Below are 20,603 nucleotides of genomic sequence, written 5' to 3' on the forward strand. Positions count from 1 at the left end.
AGTAAAAGCAGCACACACAAACACTGGTTAGGCACACATTTAACTCTTTGCTTGCCCTAGGATGTTTAACCCCTTCCCAGCCACTGTCACTAGTACAGTGACCATGTATATTTTTAGCATTGATCACTGTATTAGCGTCACTGGTTCCCATAGTGTCAGATTGTGCGCCGCAATATTGCAGTCCCACTACGAGTTGCTGATCACCGCCATTACTAGTATAAAAAAAATAAAACTTTCAGTATAAATGCCATAATTTGTAGGCACTATAACTTTTGCACAAATCAATATACACATATTGGGATTTTTTTTTTTTTTTTTATCAAAAACATGCAGCAGAATACATATTGGCCTAAATATAATAAATATTAAATTTTTTTTAATTGGCTAGGTTTTATAGCCGAAAGTAAAAAAATTTTTATTTTCGTTTTTTTTTTTTTTTATATATAAATTGGCCATATTTTCTTTTGTTTATAGCGCAAGAATAAAAAACCCACATAGCAGCAAAAGAAAAATATTTGCAGGAAAAAAAAAAAAAAAAAAAAGAACATAAAAGATAAGTATGGGATTGTTTTTTTATTTTTTAATCATACTTGCCTAGCTGAATGCAGCTTCGGTACCCTAGCGGTTTGATCTCTGAGAACTGAGCAATCAAACAGCACCGATCCCTCAGTTCTCACAGCTTTCTGAGCAGAGAGCTGGTGAATGTCAGATACTGGCTCTCTGCTCTCCTTCCCCACTCACTGGAGTGCTGGGTTGTGGAGGGGGTGGGAGCAGCCGGCCCAGGCTCTCAGAGGCTCGCTGAGAGGCTGATCCAGATGATGGTATTCTGTCAAAAAAAGCCAACTCATCAAAATCTCCAACCACGTCACTTCCGGTGACTTTCCAGCAGTAATAATTGCAGATTTTGACAAGTTACCTGTTTTCACAAAACACCGGCAGCGTATACACTACGGTACACACTATAATAAGTAAACATTCTTAGTCTGCCTGCTAATAACCAACAACATGGCCGCCTCCAAGGCGGCGACAACTTTTTTCCTCCTTACCTGTGGTTCTGTTTAAACAGCCAACCCGTTGTCTCCCGTATTCTATATGCTGCCAGTGTTATACGAACTGCCAACTCGTTGTGTACCGTACTGTATACGCTGCTGATGTTCTGTGAAAACAAATTGCCAACTACAGCTGCTGGAGAGTATCTGGAAGTGGCGTGGTTGGAGATTTTGATGAGTTAGTTCTTATGGCAGAACACCGGTCCAGGCATCTGGGCAGATCCCAAATTCACTGTTGCGGTCTTGCCCGGGCCTGGGCTGGCTCTGTGACTAAAGCCTGCTGAAAACGGGTCCCAGGAGTGCAGAACAATTTGTACTTCTGTGATCCATAGGAGAAGCACAGCCAAACGGGCTTTGTCTGTACTTCTCCTATATATTTGATTTGTGTACAGCGTCGCACGGCCAAGCAATTGTAAGGGAAAGGAACGCAGTGCTGTATCACATAAAAATGCCTGGTCACGAAGGGGGGTAAATCTTCTGGAGATCAAGTGTTAAAATTAAAGCATACTTTTTTTTCCCAAAAAAATTGCATTTAAAATGCCACTGCACAAGTATTGTGTGACATAAAAATAGGCAACACCATTTTATTCTCCAGGGCCTCTGCCTACTAATATATATATATATATATATATATATGCGTTTCTGGATTCAAAGTGATTTATAGTGGAGAAAAAAAAAAAAAACAAAAAGCTGCTTTTTCCACATATGAGAGAAAAGGCAGAACTGGCACCTTTGCGATGAATACGGCTTTCTTATTGGTTACAGAATACATTGTAGGAATATTCCCTTCTATTGTCCAATCCTGTGAGGAATAATTCCCTGTTTACATGTATGAGGTGCACATGATTGGAGGACAGAGGGGACTATGGATACAATGTACGGGGCTGACCTCTGACCCCTCATGGTGAAGGGATGTCCGGGCCTCCCTTATCACAGTGAATTGGGGGCACACAGCCCCCCGATAACCCTCAGCCATGAAGAGAAGAAGACACGTACGGCTAATGGAGGAAGTTTGTCCTCGGGCTCCGAGCCCCTCACCCGGATCCGCCTTCAGCTCTCAGCGTCCGGTGAGGCCGGTTGTGCAGAGTACAGCGCCCGCTTCCTCTCCGCCTCTCTCTACACTTCTCCGTTCTACTGTCAGCGGGCTGAGATCACCTCAGTCACCGGCCGCAAGATGGCGGACACAGGGGGCGTGGCCACATCACAGGGGAGGGGAGGACGAGCTGACAAGACGACCCACCGAGGAGCGCGCTCTCCGGCTCCCACTCGCTCGTTTAACCTTAGAAGAGCCACTGAGGAAAATTCTTCGCCGAGTGAGCCGCAGAGCCGTGCCCGCTCAAGGGCGCGTCCTCGCTGTTCTATTTAGCACTGCGCACGCGCGGCTCTAAAACACTTACAAGTTCGCCAAACATCGTCTGCCAATCAGGAGACAGTTTTTCCCTTATACCCTGAAACCCAGTTTACCGGAAGTTATGGGGCCGCCATGTTTGTACACCCGGTAGATGCTGAGCGGAAATGTTCTGTTCCGGACCTAGACCCGGATAGACACTGGTGACCTACCGCCTAGTAGACACGTCAGTGGCACCTCCCGGGTGCTCACCGGTCTATGGAGGGCCTGGGAGGTAAGTAGTAGGGATGCTGCTGTTCTTACTTATCTGCCACAGGTGATAGCGTACTGTATGTAGACTGGACCACCACAGCCCCCCACACCCCCCCCCTCTACACCACAGGGCCCCCTACACCCCCCCTGTACACCACAGGTGCCCCCCACACACACATCTGTACACTACAGGCCCCACACACACACACGCCCACCTCTGTACACTACAGCCCCCCCCCCCCACACACACACACACACACGCCCACCTCTGTACACCACTACAGGCCCCCCCCACGCCCACCTCTGTACACTACAGCCCCCCCCCACACACCTCTGTACACCACAGGGGCCCACACACACACACCTCTGTACACTACAGCCCCCCCACACACCTCTGTACACCACAGGGGCCCACACACACACACCTCTGTACACTACAGCCCCCCCACACACCTCTGTACACCACAGGGGCCCACACACACACACACCTCTGTACACTACAGCCCCCCCACACACCTCTGTACACCACAGGGGCCCACACACACCTCTGTACACCACAGGGGCCCACACACACACACACACACCTCTGTACACCACAGGGGCCCCACCCGCACACACACACACACACACACACACCTCTGTACACCACAGGGGCCCCACCCGCACACACACACACACACCTCTGTACACTACAGCCCCCCCACACACCTCTGTACACTACAGCCCCCCCACACACCTCTGTACACCACAGGGGCCCCACACACACACACCTCTGTACACCACAGGGGCCTCACACACACACACCTCTGTACACCACAGGGGCCCCACACACACCTCTGTACACCACAGGGGCCCCACCCACACACACATCTGTACACCACAGGCCCCACACACACACCTCTGTACACCACAGGGGTCCCACCCACACACACATCTGTACACCACAGGCTCCACACACACACACCTCTGTACACCACAGGGGCCAAGAAATCATGGCCACCTCATACTGACTACCATAATATGAGGCCTTTGTTGGAGACTATTTAATGTGTTACCAAACCCACAACAGTAAAATAAGTGTGTGTGTATATGCAGTAAAGCATGCTTGTTATACTTACCATGGAACCCAAGGGGTTAATCCCATGCATTGTGTAAAAAGGCTTTGTGATCTGGTCTTCTCTGATCCTCCCCTTCTTTTCCTGTCCCTAATCTGTCTGCTGATAGAACAGACCCCTGGGGGCACTCTGCACATGCTCAGTTTGATGTGTAGGGATCGACCGATATCGGTTTTTCGTTACCAATACAGATATTTTGGCCATTGCATATCGTTATCAACCGATATGGGCCGGTATTTTGAACATTTAAAGTTTTGCAAAATAAACACAATTTTCGTCACAAATCTGTTACTGGCTGACACCCTGTGAATGGTGGCTGGCTGGCTGACACCCTGTGAATGGTGGCTGGCTGGCTGACACCCTGTGAATGGTGGCTGGCTGGCTGACACCCTGTGGTGGCTGGTACAGGCAGGGCCTGTGGCTGGCTGGTACAGGCCTGTGGGTGTCTGGCTGGCACCGGGCAGCTGTGGGTGGGTGGGTGTATGTATGGCGGCTGTGTTAAACACACTGTGTGCACTGTACACTCACTGTCCAGAAGGCAGAAGCGGTCCCAGTGTGCAGAGGCGCATGGCGTAACATATGCAATGACGTCACGGCAATATCAGTAACCTCCGGGGCACGATTCTGATTCCGATGTATCGGGGAAAGTGCAGTGGATCGGATCTTAACCTTCCTTCAATGGGGGGATTGAACAAAAATTGTCCTTGAGTACCATCGTGGGACAGGATTTCGGGTTTTGGTGTTTTTTTTTTTTCCAACAACCTTTGGCCACACACTCCCTGGTGTGTACCTTTTTTTTTTTTTTTTTTTTTTTCTTTAGGGTGTCCGAAATTTGGTTTCTTCAGTGCAGTCTGCGCTGCCGCCCTGGAATCTTAATGTGGTACTTTCAGCTCTACTGAAGCTTTTCTTTGAAAATGTTCGGGAGGTTTCCCTGCTTACGTTGCCCCAGAAGGTGGCCTTCTTTGGTGGCTATTATCTCTGCATGCAGGGTGTTGGAACTGACGGCGTTATCGTTGTTCACCTTATGGTGCTTCACAAGGATAAGGTGGTGCTTTGCCTCTGTCCGTCATTCCTTCCTAGAGAAGAAAGGCGAAGCGCCTCTAAGTGCAGTACGTTTATTTTAAACAGGCACACAAGTGTAGGCAACTCACATGATAATTACAAAAGGCTCAGTCTGAAGTCAGTCGGTGAGCGTGCGAACCAAAGAAAGCCCAAATCCGGGAGAGAGGAGGAGAAGATGACCTTGCCGGTGGATGGAATGCAGAGGACAGAATGAGCCGGCTGTTGTCTTCCGGGACCGGCTGATCCCCTCGTTGCGGACTCGTAGTAGGCTGGAACGCAGCGTCTGCCGTGTGACGTCATTCCTTCCTATGGTGGTCTCTGACTGTCATTTGAATGAAGATATTGTGTTGCCTTCCCTGTGTCCCACACCTAAACATCTGAAGGAACTTGCCTTGGATGTGGTCTGGGTAATTAGGGTGTAGCTGGCAGCTAAAGAGTCTGTTATGAAGTCAGACTCTCTACTTGCGTTCATGGATGGACCTCACAAAGGGTTGTCCGCTTCTTCTGCGACCATTTCCAGATGGATCAGACAGACGGTGATTCAGGCCTTTTGCATCAGGGGTCAGGTTCCTCCTTCCCCCTGTTTAGGCGCACTCTACTAGGGTACTTAGTGTCTCCTGGGCTTCCCGTCTTTAAGCGTCAGTGACGCAAGTTTTGCAAGGCGGCCACCTGTCGTCGGTGCACACTTTTACAATGTTTTTTTATAAATTGGTTGTGTTAGTGTCTGCGGATTCTTCTTTTGGCCGCAAGGTTTTGCTGGCTGCTGTTTAGAGGACCTGGTCCTCTTTGAGGGTGTTTTGTTTTTTAGGTGAGCTCCAGTTGTTTATGGTTGAGCTCTATGTTACCTGGTTGGCTATGGTTAGCCTTGGGAATTTTTTTCTAATGTTATCCCACCCCTCATTTCTAACACTGCTTTGGGATGTACCAAAGGTTAAGTAGAATCAGGGGCTGTGTCCATCAATGAACGAAAGAGAAAATGGGATTTGTGACTTACCGTAAAATCCATTTCTCTGATGTACGTTGACGGACACAGCACCCACCCCTCTGTGGAGTTGGCTTTCTTCTGACACTGCTTGTTAGCTTAAAAGTGGATGTATACCCCCTGGGACTGCCCATAGGCATAGTCAAGCTTTTTCCTGCCTAGTGTCCTCCTCCTGTAGGGGGCAGTATAACCCAATGGTTAATAAGAATTAGGAGCTGTGTCCGTCAATGAACATCAGAGAAATGGATTTTACGGTAAGTCAAAAATGCAATTTTTTTTTTTTTTTGGTGAGATACTCCTAATAGGATATCATGTCTAAAGGGACACAGACCCTGCAATTTTCCTCAGAGCCCTGCAGGTGCAGTAGCTGGTTGATAATTTTGAAACCACTCCCATTAGACACAGACAAACACACAGAAATGTCTTCAAAATAACAAAAGGTAGGAGGAATCTGCAACAAAGTTTGTCAAAATCCTTGCATAGATCACCCTGAGGAATGTTGTGTTTTTTTTTTTTTTTTTTTTTTTCTCAACAAAAGTGGAGTTATGCTTAAAGTTGAACTTTAGCCTAAAATTAAAAATGGGTGAACAGGCAGGAATTTTAATGCAGAAAAGACATGGTTTGTCTTTTCTACAATAAAGTTACTTCCCTGCCTGTCCCCCCTTGTACAATGAGCCACGCATGCGCAGCTCACTGTACAAATCCAGCAATGGCTTGAAGTGATGTTATCCTCGCCCAGCCAATGAAAGCGGCCGGAGAACTCGAGGGCGCTGTATCGCTGGTGCAGAGGTGAGTATAGTTCCCCTCTAAAGAGATATTAAAGTATAACTATAGGCAAAACTATTTTTTGTTTTGGACAGGATGGAGAGGGATTTAAACACCTGTCAAGTTTTTATTAGTGTCTGTGCCCCCGTTACGGAGAAGCAGCCTCTCTATTGTTTTCTGTTATCTTATAAAGTGAAAGTACAAGAAAATCCCAAATTTTGGGTTGTCCCCAGAACAAGAATAAAGGGGAAATCTTTCAGTGTGGAAACTAGGTCTGGAGGCCCTGGTGACAACTGGGATTCCCTCACTTTGGAGGTATTTCCTCTCATTTCCTGTTTTGGCTTTGGGAAAGGAAGTGAAGGGAAATCTCCCGTATGGGACACGTAAAAAAAAAAAAAAAGATGGGTTATATTCCTCCCTTACTGTAACCAAAATAAAAAAGAGTGTTGTCTTTAGTTCTGCTTTAAAACCCAAAATCAAGCATTTCTTAAATTTCAGCTTACCATTTCTTAGATGTGGTGGCTGCATTCGTTTTCTTTTTAGACTTCCTTTTATTTATGTTCATCTGGTGATTCAGCCAGTAACTCTGTTGATTTTCAAAAGAACAAGCTCTCCTGCAGTTGTAGTAATTGGAGGGATGAGACAAACCATTTACCAATTGTCAGGGGTGCTTCCAATGTTCAGATTTAATTTGTTAAACCTGTATCCCAAAATGGAAAAAACACTGTTCCTGTAACTGCATAAAACATGTTAGGTGGAGAACAGATTTAACTTTCTTCCTTCCTTTTTCTTTTCTTTCTGTGAGCGGTCACCTGTTTCTGACAGGTGCCCTCTCCCACCTCTACTTTGCTCACCTAGGTTAGAAGAGCAAACGTTCGCCCCTCCCTGCCTGCAGCCTACTGGGACACGACGCATGTTCCAGGAGACTGCAGGAACATTCAGAAAATGCAGCCCCTCTTACACCTGTACAATGGATAGCCGGCTGTGAAACAGCAGGAAGTCCCTGCCACCTTCCTACAGTGAAGATGGCAGCACCGAGGACCCATAGCCTGGGCAATGAACCAGCACAGGTAAAGATGGCACTGGATCCTTGGGCTGGTGTGTGTCTGCTTTATTAAAAGTCAGCAACAATAGTATCTGTAGTTTCCGACTTTTAATTTTTATTAAATAGACTGAAGTCTCTCTTTTTAAATGTGCTAGTACATCTGACAATGCTGCCGTCTAAAGGTGTCTCTGTTGCTCCTTCTTGAGTGGCAGACACTCTAATACATAGTGTGTTATTGGCCAGATCATCAGGAGAAAACCAAGGGGGGAAAGCCTAAAAAGAAAACTGTTAATATTTTTTTTCCTTTCACCCCCCCCCCTACTGTTTTCACCTAGACATGGCCCTGCTCCTGAAGCCTCCTGGGATATCTCCATCACATATCCCAAGGGATTGCAAGAGCATGGACATAGAGCAGCTGGAAGGCAGACCTGGTGAGGCCTCATTGCGGGGTGGTAGCAAAAACTTGGAGAAGGGACAGCCGTCTCCGATCACTAGAGGGAGGGAAGATGGTACAGGACTTGGCATGTGTGGCAGATCACAGCAGTACAATACTGGAATCAATGGGCCGGTGAGTGTGTTTTCAGAAGACAACCCTACAAAAAAGGTAAGGAGGGTATTAAAAAAAAAAAAAAAAATACTTTTTTTTTTTTTTTTTTAAGAAAGCAGTTTTAAAAAATCATTGATGAATAAGGTAATTTAAGGGCTGCAATGATTTGTGTCTTTTATATCTGCTTGGAGTTCAGGTTTAACCACCTCAGTATCGGCATGTTTCACCCCCTTAACTACCAGGTAAGTTTTCAGTGCCTGATACTTTGACAGACAATTATTCGGTAATGCAGGACTGTAACCAAATTAAGTTCATATCATTTTTGGGGGTACAGTGAGAAAATGAGAACACCCCAAAATTACCCCATTTAGGAAAGTAGACACCCCAAGGGGATCCATTTTGAATCTAAGACTTTTCAGAGTTGATGTGTTTTAATTGCTGATAGCAACCAGTCAGCTTGCAACAATTATTTGAATGACTTTGGTATGAATATCAATCAACAAGTCTTTCTCCTATGAATAATGAGAGAAGTTTTCAATTAGAACACTGGTGAAATGAGGTGTATGCTTCTTTTTGCTTGAGGGCTTATAACTAATTTCCCTATTTCTGCAGACCATCAGAGGTTTACAGCACGAGAGTGGAGACCAATTAAACCCAAAAGGGGAAGTTCTGCTTTCAGTCCCCATTCTCTGCCACTTTTGGCAGGCCATTTTTTTGGGTGGGGAGAGGGTACCTAGTTTTGATAGGTACCCCATTTCCACTTTGTTTGGATCGCCCTAGTTCTTCATTAACCACTTCCCGGCCACCTTTTTACTGCGGCAGGGTGGCTCTCCTGCTCAAACCGACGTAGGTCTTCGTCAGCTCCTCGCTGAGAGAGGACGATCAGCTGTTGTAAACACAGCCGACCGTCCTTCTCCCTGAAATGATTACAGAGCTCATGTGATCCTTCTATGTATATCCTTCTATGGTCATCTCAGAAGCCACGCCCCCCCCCCCCCCCCCGTTAGAATCACTCCCCTAGGGTCACATTTAACCCCTTGATCACCTATACTGTTAACCCCTTCCCTGCCAGTGTCATTATTACAGTAACAGTGCATATTTTCATCACTGATTACTGTAGTAATGTCACTGGTACCCCCAAAAGTGTAAAAAATGTCAGGGGTCCGATCTGTCCACCACAATGTCGCAGTCCTGCAAAAAATCGCAGATCGCTGCCATTGCTAGTAAAAAAAAAAAAAAAAAACAATAAAAATGACATAAATCTTTCCCGTAGTTAATAGACGCGATAACTTCTGCGCAAACCAAGTTACGCTTATTGTGATATTTTTGGTAACAAATTGGCCTAAAATGTTTAAATTTTGATTTTTAATTTTTTGAGAATGTCATATAGCAGAATGTGAAAAATATACAGTATATGTTTTTTTTTTTTTTTTGTTTGTTTATAGTGCAAAAAATAAAAAAACACACAGGTGATCAAATACCAAAAGAAAGCTCTATTTGTGGGGAAAAAAGGACGTCAATTATTTGGGTACAGCGTCGCATGACCACGCAATTGTCTGTTAAAATAACGCAGTGCAGTAAATGCAGTGCCGAATCGCAAAATGGGGACTGGTCATTAAGGGGGGCAAATCCTTCTGGTCTTAACCACTTGCCGACCGCTCACTGAGCTGGTACTGCGGCAAAGTGGCTCGTTATCGCCTGGCGACGTAGACCTACGTCACCAGACTCTCCCCTCTCTCGGCTCGCTCCCGCTTGTCTCAGACACAGCGGGAGCGAGCCAGGGGAGGAGCGGCGGTGATCACCGCCGCTCTTCCCCGATCGTCGGGGACAGAGTGTGGAAATCCACCCACTTGTGTAAACAAAGCGGGCGTATCTCCTCTGTGACAGACAGGGACAGATTACAGGATTCAGCATAGCTGAACCTGCGATTTGTGTCTGTGTCACACAACCCCCTCCCCCCACACATGTCAGTAAGCATGAGGCATACATTTAACCCCTTGATCACCAATAAAGTTAACCCCTTCCCTGCCAGTGTCATTATTACAGTAACAGTGCATATTTATAGCACTGATTACTGTAGTAATGTCACTGGTACCCCCAAAAATGTCAGTTAGGGGTCCGATCTGTCCACCGCAATGTCGCAGTCCCGCAAAAAAAATCGCAGATCGCCGCCCTTACTAGTAAAAAATAAACAAAAATTACAAATCTTTCCCGTAGTTAGTAAACGCGATAACTTTTGCGCAAACCAATCAAAATACGCTTATTGTGTTTTTTTTGGTTTTTTTTACCAAAAATATGTAGCAGAAAACAAATTGGCCTAAAATGTTAAAAAAATTAGATTTTTAAAAAAAAAATTTGGGAATGTTATATATCAGAATGTAAAAATTTTTTTTTTTTCAAAATTGTCGCTTTTTTTCAAAAATTTAAAATCGCACAGGTGATCAAATACCACCAAAAGAAAGCTCTATTTGTGGGGAAAAAAACGACATAAATTAATTTGGGTACAGCATCGCACGACTGCGCAATTGTCCGTTTTAAAGTAGTGCCGAATCGCAAAATATAGCCTGGTTAGGAATGGGGTAAAATCTTCCGGTCTTAAAGCGGTTAAAAATACGCTCATTGAGAATTTTTTTGTCAAAGACATGTAGCTAAATACATTTTGGCCTAAATATATGACAAAAATTGAATACTGTATATTGGATATTTTTTACCTGTCAAAGTAGAAAATGTCAATTTTTTTGCAAAATTTTCGCTCTTTTTTTATTAATATCGCAAAAAATGAAAAGCGCAGAGGTGATCAAATACCACTAAAAGAAAGCTCTGTTTGTGAGAAAAAAAGGACGTAAATTTCGTTTGGGTACGGCGTTGCATGACCACGCAATTGTTAGTTAAATCACGCAGTGCCAAGTTGCAAAAAGTGGCCTGGACGTAAAGCAGGAAAATCCTCCGGTGGTTAAGGCTAGTCATGAAATGAAACGGCCCAAGTGGGATTGTGCTGGATCCCTGGACAGGTAAGTGTCCTGTTAAGTCAGGAGATACAAGATTTTTTTTCCAGAGTGGAGAACCACTTTAGGTTTTTGCAGATGACACAAAATTAAGCGGGGCAATAACTTCACACCATTATGTAGAAATCTTACAGAATGATATGAACAAAATAACAGAGTGGGCAACTACGTGGCAAATGAGGTTTAATGTGGAGAAGTGTAAGGTATTGCACTTGGGGACTAAAAACATAAACACAAAATACGCTTTAGGGGGGAACCTCTGGGGGAATCAAGAATGGAGAAAGATCTGGGAGTCTTAGTAGAAGATAGACTAAGCAATACCATGCAATGTCAAGCTGCAGCTACCAAAGCTGGCAGAATATTAGCATGCATAAGGAAGGGGATATATTCCAGAAATTAAGACTATAATCCTACCACTTTATAAAACTCTGGTCTGACCACATCTGGAGTACTCTGCCCAGTTCTGGTCGCCAATCCTCAGAAAGGATGTGTTGGAACTGGAGAGAGCCCAGAGAAGGGCAACTAAACTAATTAGGGGATTGGAAGACCTTAATTATGAAGAGCGTTTACAAGCGCTTAAATTTTTTTTCTCCCTGGAGATGAGGCGACTTGATGGCGATTTACAAATCTTTAATGGTGATCTCAGCATAGAAAAAAAAACTTAATTCGCAAGGAATGGAAGAGGACACGAGGCCATACAATGCGATTAGAGGAGAAGCGATTTTTATCTCAGGCTACGCTGGGGTTTTTTTTTTTTTTTTTTTTACAGTAAGGGCTACAAGATTGTGAAACTGTCTACCGCAAATGGTGGTAACTGCGGGGAGCATGGCTATTATTAAAAGACTCTTGGACGTACATCTCAAAGATCAAAACATTCAAGGGTATGAGAAATGAATACGTCCACACACACCTACACAAGTTGAACTGGATGGACTATTGTCTTTATTCAACCTCAACTACTATGTATGTAAGTTTGTTTTACAGGTATATGGTAGTATTTAGCTTGTGTGAGTATTTTATAGGTATAGTACTCATATGATTGATGTCTCATACTAGCAGTTATATTTTTATGTGCATTTACGTTTTTTTTCTCCTTACATCACATTTGTTCCCTTGTGCTTTACCACTCCTACAATTTCATTTTCATGCACATTTGGGTGTAACTTTGCACATCATTTTTTCATTCACCCTCTTTGCTGCCTTTTTATTCAGGGTGACGGACTAATTGTGCCATGGAGAAACTGGGTATGAATTTTGGAGGTGGCCCAAGCAAGAAAGAATTGCAGGATTTAGTCGAAACTCAGCGGAAGCAGTTGCAGCAGTACCAAACTCGACTAAAGGATGTGGTGCGGGCATACAAGAGTCTCTTGAAGGAGAAGGAAGCTTTAGAAGCCAGTCTTCAGGTCTTGTCTACTTCTCAGGAACCCAAAGTACTGTCCTCAGAGGTTGAAGAGCCCAATGATGACCAGCAGTCTATACACAGTGAAGACAGTGTGGATACAGCAGGCAGCTTACCTAGTGCCAGGGGAGGAGAAACCAGTGAGGATGAAAGACTGGAGTGTGCACAGCCTGTTGGTGGTACAGGTGCAGAAGAGGCAAGTGGTTCAGAGAGCGGGGTCAGCACAGCTAGTGGAGAAGGTGGGCATTCCACGCCCGCAGACACTGACAGAAGAATGGTGCAACTTAAGAACCAGCTCTCCACTCTTACCAGGTTAGCCTGTAGGATTTATTTATGTTATTGCTTTCAGATTTTATGTATTATTGTGAAAAAAAAAAAAAATAGCATCTTTGCTTTATACAATGTAAGAACCTTTCCACAAGTACCGCGTTGCTATGGGTCTCGAATCCATAACTAAAAGCTTTTGTGCTCTTGAGTATGTACATAGTCGCTATCATTGCCTACCAGGAAGAGTGTGGTGAAGCATTTCTTTATCTATTTGTCATCACAAATAAAGGGGGTGAGGGAAGGGTGGCCCTTTGTCACTAGAAATATGGGTACCTAATCAATGAATGGTTACAATCAGACACTATTGGCACCCTAGTTCTTTAAAAAAAAACACATTTAGCTTTCATCTTTAAATATGTTTTACCTTTTATTTACTGTGCTGCAAAACAAGCTGTAAAAAGCAGAAGTTTAAGAATCCTATAATGTAAACCCAGGCTAAAAGTGCTTTTAGTAAAAATGCTGATTACCCCCAATTCAAAAATTCCACTGATAGAAACTGCCTAAAAAATAAATCAAAACATTTACCGTATTTTCCAGCATATAAGATGACCCCCCTAATTTTCAAGTTAAAACATAGGTTTTGGGCTATACTCGCCCGTATAAGACTACCCCCCTTCCGAAGCAAGGCAACACCATTGAAAAACATCAGATTTCTCATGGATCTCCAAGGTACCCCAAGTACTGTAATACATGCAATCTCTCATAATATCTCAAAGGTACCCTAAGTATTACCAGTAGATATAATCTCAAGACGCTGGCTGTGTGGGAATCCTGTACCGGTATACCGAATGTACCGTAGCTTCGGCTACATACAGTATACCGCGCTGAGCCAATCCCAGTGAGCGATGTATTCTATTATTGAATGCAAAGCCTGCTCGGATTGGTAGAGTCAGAGAGGCGGGCTGATGTTACTCCGCCAATCCGAGCAGGCTTTGCATTCAATAATAGAATACATCGCTCTCCCTGATTGACTCAGCGCGGTACACTGTATGTAGCCGAAGCTACGGTACATACGGTATACCGGTACAGGATTCCTATACAGCCAGCGTCTTGAGAGATTACATCTACCGGTAATACTTATACTTAGGTTACCTTGGAGATATTGTACTCGGCCAGAAAATACAGTAAATACAACAATTAAAATTATTTTTGCAAACATCCTATTGTTGGCTGATAATTTTTGCATAGATGGTCAGTTTGTTTATAGTGAAACCTTGTATCTTTTATATCTAGTGCTTTGGCTACCGTTACACAAGAGAAATCTCGCATGGAGGCTTCCTACCAAGCAGACAAAAGAAAGGCAAGGCAGGAAATGGAAGAAACAGTTCAGAGAATGCAAGAAGAAGGTGACCGCTTATGGCAGGAGATTCAGGGGTTACAAGCTCAGCTGGCTGAGACCAAGGCCAGGCTCATAAGTCAGCAGCATGACCGTGCTCAAGAGCAAGCAGACCACGCAGTAATGCTGAAAGAGCTGCAGCGTCTAGTCCAGGGAGAGCGAGACCAAAGGCAGGAAGTAGAACTCCGTTTAGAAGAGGCACGGCAGGAGCTGGCAGGGAGATCAGAGCTTGCAGTCAGGGCAGAGGCAGCGGAAGACCAAAGCAAAAGGCTACGTAAGGAAATTGAAGATTTAAGAAAGCATCTGCAGGAGGCAAAAAGACAGAAAGCTGAACCTGACCCTGCGGTACAAGAGCTGCAGGAAGAGTTGTGTGCTGTGAAGAAAGAAATGGAAGCTCTGCTGCAAGAGGAGAGGCATAAGGTAACTTTTTCTGAGATCAAATCTAATACACAGCTGTTCACTTGCACTGCCACATTCAAATATCTTCTGTCAGCATTCACCCTGTTTTGAACCCTTGTTAATATTTTGGCATTGTAGAAACATATTTTATATATTTATTTGCTCAGTAGTGTAGCTTACAGTTTGTACACTACACCTGAAACAATAAAATAGATCTCACTATAGCCTGTACCAGGGATAAAGGTGTGTCTGGTTAAAAAGGGAAGGGGTAGGTAAGGGAACCATGAAAAGAAGGTACCTAAACAGATCCTAATAATATTGCCAAAAAGTATTTGATTTCAAAAATCTAGCAATTAGATATAAATTGTTAGGAAAACAACCTCCACCCTACAACTATGTTTTAAAAATAAGAAATGCATGAGAAGTCCAGACTCAAATGTGTGATACAGAGCTAGCAGGTTGCTAAGTGGCCAAGTCCAGTATCCACTACCGCTGTAAAGATCACAGCGGATGAATAGTGGTATACCTTGGTAGGGCCAAATTAGCACTGAGAACTAACTATGAGTGATATTCACACAGCAGAACAATACAGAGAGACCTAAGGGAATACATATGTAAGGAAAAATCTGTAAACCACGCTGATGTTGCAGCTTGAGGTGAAGAGGAGACCAGAAATGGCTAATGAGAGCTAAGTGGCTACATGTAGCAATTAAATCAATGTAATCACTAAGCAAGAAAGCTGGCATGGCTGTGAAAATGTATCATCCTAGGACCTGTAAGGGCTCTTTCACACGGGCGTTCCGATCAGATCCGCCTGTCAGTTTTTTAGGCGGATCTGATCGGATGCCCCATTCAGCCCTATGGAGCAGCGGATGTCAGCGGTGACATGTTCTGCTGACACCCGATCCTGTCCGTGAAATCCGGACGGATGGAAACTCTATTTTCCATCCGTCCTGGGGATCGGATCGGATGAGAGCGGACAGGCGGTCCGCTCTCATCCGATTCCCCATAGAGAGCAGCGGGGCTCTGACACCTCCCTCTCCGCACACAGTGCGGAGACGGAGCTGTCATCCGCCGGCTCAGCGGGGATCGGTGGATCGATCCCCGCTAAGCAGGGCACGGTCCGCATCGGAATGCGGACTGTGTGAAAGGGGCCTAAGATAGAAATTGTGGCCAGAAAAAATGACTGCACAGTCTGTTGCAGTAAGAGATAAATCTGACACTGTGTTGTAAACGGCTGTGGAGTAATTGACAAGCTCTGGAAGAAGTAACAAGTTGAGATAAACCAGACAAGTAAACAGCACAGTCCACGTCAAGATAGCTGGAATATAATGATGGAGGACAAGGTGGACATCCACATGAAGAGACTAGCGCATTGCTGTAAATAGGAAAGATGTCCACTCCTCTATTGATGTAAAGACCGAGTGCAGTGGCAAATGAAGATATTGTGTAGACAATAAGTCCTATTGAGTCTCTCTATAAATGTGCACTCACTGCTGTAGTCCACAAGTTCAGGTAGGTCTGAAATAAGACTTCCAGTAGAACAGGAAACCGCTAGCCGTCTCTATCCACTTCAGTGACAGCCATAGTGCAGAGCTGTAGAGGAGACCGGTGATGAACTCGGAAGTTGAATGGGAAACCCAGGTGTAGAGTAAGCAGGTGGTAAAAATGAGCACTGCAACCCCGACTGTGATAAAGCCTGGTTACGTATGGTAAACATCAAACCAGTCCATCCTCAGGGCATAGCTCAAAGAATAGCCATATAGTCTCCTAAAAGATAGATGATCCCAGGGTCAAGCAAGAGTCCAGGACCCCCAACTAAGTGAACGGTTTTCTACGTGTTTCGCTTGCTTGTGTGGATGCAAGCTTCCTCAGTTGGAATTCTTATTGGTCATACCACAGCCTTCTCATAGATTAAAGTATGGTGTGGCTGTAATCCATACTGCAATGCAGGAATAAATATTTGTTCCTGATGTACTTAAAAGACTAAAAATAATTTTTCAGTATCTGCATTAGTGGTTAATACAATACCTTTTTTATTTGTAAGTATATGTACATTTACACAGTTGAAATACCTATATATTGAGCTGTCTTATCGCCCAAAGGGGGGTTGTAATTTTATCCATTCAGACCTGAGATTTCCACATCTCTACTGCACAGCCAGCTTGGTGTCCTGACTTTCTCTACTGTGGGCAAGCAACACCACTAGGTCACCTCCCTGCCGACTGTGATTGAACAGTGAAGAAGCAGCAACAGAATAATGAATTCATCTGTTTACTATGGTCTGCAAATGTAAATGAGGGACACCTGACTGATTCCAAGTAATGTGTCTTCCTCTTCCAGCCTGAGTGCCGTTGAGTGTTAAAGTCAACACAAATTTAGGCATTTATACTGTTATACATAAACTATTTCCTATAAATACAGTCCTGCATTCATTTGTGTTTTTCAATTTCTGCCTAAAGTCCAGTTTAAAAAAGCTAATTCTAGAAAAGACATTAAAAATTGCAAAATAGTTGATCTTCCTTCGTATATAAATATATATTTTTAAAGTATATCACTGGACATGGGATTCGCTAATGCTTGGGTCAAGGGGCAAGAAAAGGATTTCATTCAAAAATCCTATTCCTTGGATGTAAACCTGATTCATGAAATTTGACATGGGCACATCTATCTTTAGTGTTTTACTTCTCTCTTCAAAGTCCTAAGTTCTGTGGCTGTTAGCATGATAACTTCTCACAAGTTCTCTGTCAACGGAGATAGAACCAGGCTGAATTTTGTGTCGGGTGGGTGCTATAAATAGATTAGCAGACAGCTGGTCTACTTACAGCACAGCTCTACACGTTTCAGCCTATGTGGAGGGGGGGTGTGCTTTTCTCTAACCAGCTGTCTCAGTGTATGGCCAAACTTCCCTCCCACAGGTGAATGGGGAAGAGAAAATTCTAACAGGACCTGCACTTTTCTAAACAGTGTAGAAAGCTGAAGACAGCACATATACAAGTAAAACTTATGTAGGGAGATTTGTTTCATCTGAGACTGTTCACTTCACTGGGTATATGTGAGGGTTTACATCCACTTTAATTGTACATTGCAGGATACAGAAGAATTCAGGCTCTCAGGGTTGGCTGCACTTTCCTAGAAGGAAAGTGGTTTTCCACTTGGACACGGTTCCTTCTTTCCCAGTCAAGGCCTATTTCATTAGGAGCATCAGTACATCCTGGACAATGCTGCATCAAGCTTCTGTTCATGTTTGTAAGGTTGCTATCGGGTTTTCGCGTCACAAATTTACGAAGTTCTACCAGGTAGAGGTTTGCACTTTGGGGATGCTAGTTTTGGGTTTAAGGTCTTGCAGGCAGCTTTGTCGTGGGGTCCCTCCTTGTTCTGTTTTGGACATTTGGCCTTGTTGCTGTGTTACCTACCCCTTATGCTCAGTGCTTTGGGACATCTCACGTAGTAATGAATATGAAGTCCTGTGATGTACAATTAAGAAATTGAGATTTTTGGTTTGATCATAAAATCCTTTTCTTAGAGTGCATTATAGGACACAGAAATCCCTCCTCCCATCACATAAGGACGCTAGCAACAAATTAAGGACTGGGTATTCAGGTTTGCTAGTGCCCAATCATGTGGGTGTGAAAGCATAACCTATTGGTCCAAAAATTAGCCATTCCAATGATGTAAGTTAAAGAAAAGCACTATCCCTGCATTAGCAATCTGTTCTTTATTTTAGTAATTACGCTTTTATATTGCTTACTTCTTTTTTACTCCTGGTTGCAGCGGCTGGCAGAGGAGCAACATAATGTACAGAGATTCCTGCAAGAAGAAGAAAGATTACGTTCCCTGGAATCCCAGGTGTCTGAGCTATCTGAGCTTTTGGGAGCAGCAGAAACATCCAAACAGAGAGATCAAATCGCGATCCGGAAACTACGAGACCGTGTCATTCAGTTGGAAACCGAAAACAAAACTATCGCTATGGCTGCTTCACTACCAGTCCCTGCTGAATCTCTACTAAATAAACCCCCCATAGCAGAGGACAATAATGATGGATCTGTTCTGTTTTACCAACAAGAACTCCAGCAGTTAAGAGAGGAGTTTGAGCGTTACAAAGCTCGAGCGCAGGGAGTGCTGAGGACCAAAGGGGCACGGGAAGGAGAACTGGAGGCTGGAAAGCAAAAAATGGCAGAGTTAAAAGAGAAATATGTCTCCTTAAGATTTTCAGCCGAGGAGGCAGAGAACAAGCATAAAATGGAGATGGAGGCTGTCCGGAAGGAGCTAGTACTGTTGGCTCAGGCTCATCGTCAGGAGCTTGAGCATGTAAGAAAAGAGAGCAGAGAAAATATGGCACGAATGGAAGAAGAACTGAGACAGCACAGAGAGAGGGTGTTAGCTGTGCTAGCAGAGAAAGAGCAGGAACTGGAGAAACTGAGAGAGACTAAGATTCCAAATGGCATACCCCCACCATCACTGGACCCTTTAGATAATGGTTTAGAGCTCCCATCCAGCAATTCCGCAGGTCTTCTTGTTCATGTGGAACAGTTGTCCCGTAAAGAAGCTGAGATTGGAATCCTGAGGCGGAGAAAGCATGAACTGGAAGCAGAAATACAAAGTATGCATGAACGGTTAGCAGAGAAAAGTGAGGAGATGCAAAATTTGCATGAACAGGTTGAAAAGGCTCTACGGAACAGAAGCAGAGAAGGGGCAAACATGGAGTATCTGAAAAATGTCTTGTTGGGATTTTTAACAATGTCAGATCCCGGTGGTAGACAACACACTTTAAGTGCACTTCTGACAGTCCTACACTTCTCCCCGGAGGAGCGAAATGCAGCTATGCGGGCTCAAGATAGCAGTAGGTGGTGGGTAGGAGGAAAGAGGTGACTTGAGATTTTGGGCTTTAATTCAAAAGGCAAAATTCAGTGGAATGATGACTTCTTGCTATACTAGTGCACAATTGTAAACTTCATTATAGCGTTAAAACAGGGACCAGTTACAGATGCTGACAAGAGTAGATGCTGGCTACATCATGGTTAGGGCATATAAGGCTTTATGTACACTTATTTTTTTTTTTTTTTTTATTCTATGCATGAAGGTAAAAAAAAATCTTCTGCGTGCAACTTACCTGGCCCCCCTCTTCTTTACCTGAGCCCCATTGTGATCTAGCCTTGGCTCCCAAGGGAGTCTTCCTTCTTATTGGCTGAGACAGAAGTGGGAGCCATTGGGGAGCGAGCCTGCTTGGGTGCCCCCATAGCAAGCTGCTTGGTCTGGGAGTACCGTATATACTCGAATATAAGCCGAGGCTCCTAATTTTACCACAAAAAAAGTGGGAAAACGTATTGACTCGAGTATAAGCCTAGGGTGGGAAATGCAGCAGCTACTGGACTACCACGAGACACAAAACGGGCTGCGGGCATGGTACAAGAGATGCAGGGCTGTGGGCATTGTACAGGCATGACACAGGTGATGGTACAGGCATGGTATAGGAGATGCAGTGCTGCGGGCATGGTACAGGAGAATGTCCTGTACCATGCCTGCAGCACTGCATGAGGAAATGCAGAGGCTGCGGAGGGGTCTCACTTACCTGTCGGTGAGGTGCCTTACATTTAAAAATGGCGCCAACGCATCACCGCGCATGCGCTGCTGATGTTTGGAAAAGCCCATACACGTTCCGCTATTCTCGGGCAGTCGGTGCATGCGCAGTGACGTGTTGGCGTCATTTTTAAAAGGTAAGTGAGACCATGACTCGAGTATCAGCAGAGGGGGGCTTTTTCAGCATAAAAAAACATGCTGAAAAAAGTCAGCTTATACTTGAGTATATACAGTACTCAGCAGGAAGAGGGGGCCAGGAGTGCTGGCCGGGAACACAAAAAGAGGAGGATTGGGGCTTCTCTGTGCAAAACCACTGCACAGAGCAGGTAAGTATGACATGTTTTGTTTGTTTTTTTGCAAAAGTTGCATTTATTAACACTTTAAAAAGTACT

General features: G+C 44.4%; 1 protein-coding gene across 1 annotated transcript; it reads left to right on the plus strand.

The window, feature by feature from the left end:
- The first annotated feature begins 1,999 nt into the window (after positions 1-1,999).
- GCC1 (GRIP and coiled-coil domain containing 1) lies at positions 2,000-19,542 on the plus strand. Its single transcript, XM_082254945.1, has 4 exons — positions 2,000-2,671; positions 12,383-12,881; positions 14,130-14,652; positions 18,406-19,542. The coding sequence occupies exons 2-4, from the start codon at positions 12,403-12,405 to the stop codon at positions 19,501-19,503; spliced, it is 2,100 nt and encodes a 699-aa protein (XP_082111071.1). The 5' UTR covers positions 2,000-2,671; positions 12,383-12,402; the 3' UTR covers positions 19,504-19,542.
- Positions 19,543-20,603: the final 1,061 nt, after the last annotated feature.

Source organism: Pelophylax lessonae, assembly GCF_965119305.1.
Source record: "Pelophylax lessonae genome assembly, chromosome: 4".
Taxonomy (NCBI): Eukaryota; Metazoa; Chordata; class Amphibia; order Anura; family Ranidae; genus Pelophylax; species Pelophylax lessonae.

What these genes read in the sequence shown, in the direction of transcription:
- GCC1 (XM_082254945.1), top strand. Translation starts at nt 12,403, where the DNA reads ATGGAGAAACTGGGTATGAATTTTGGAGGTGGCCCAAGCAAGAAAGAA. An exon ending in CAGCTCTCCACTCTTACCAG is followed by an intron (nt 12,882 to 14,129) that starts GTTAGCCTGTAG and finishes TTTTATATCTAG; the next exon opens with TGCTTTGGCTACCGTTACAC. An exon ending in TGCAAGAGGAGAGGCATAAG is followed by an intron (nt 14,653 to 18,405) that starts GTAACTTTTTCT and finishes TCCTGGTTGCAG; the next exon opens with CGGCTGGCAGAGGAGCAACA.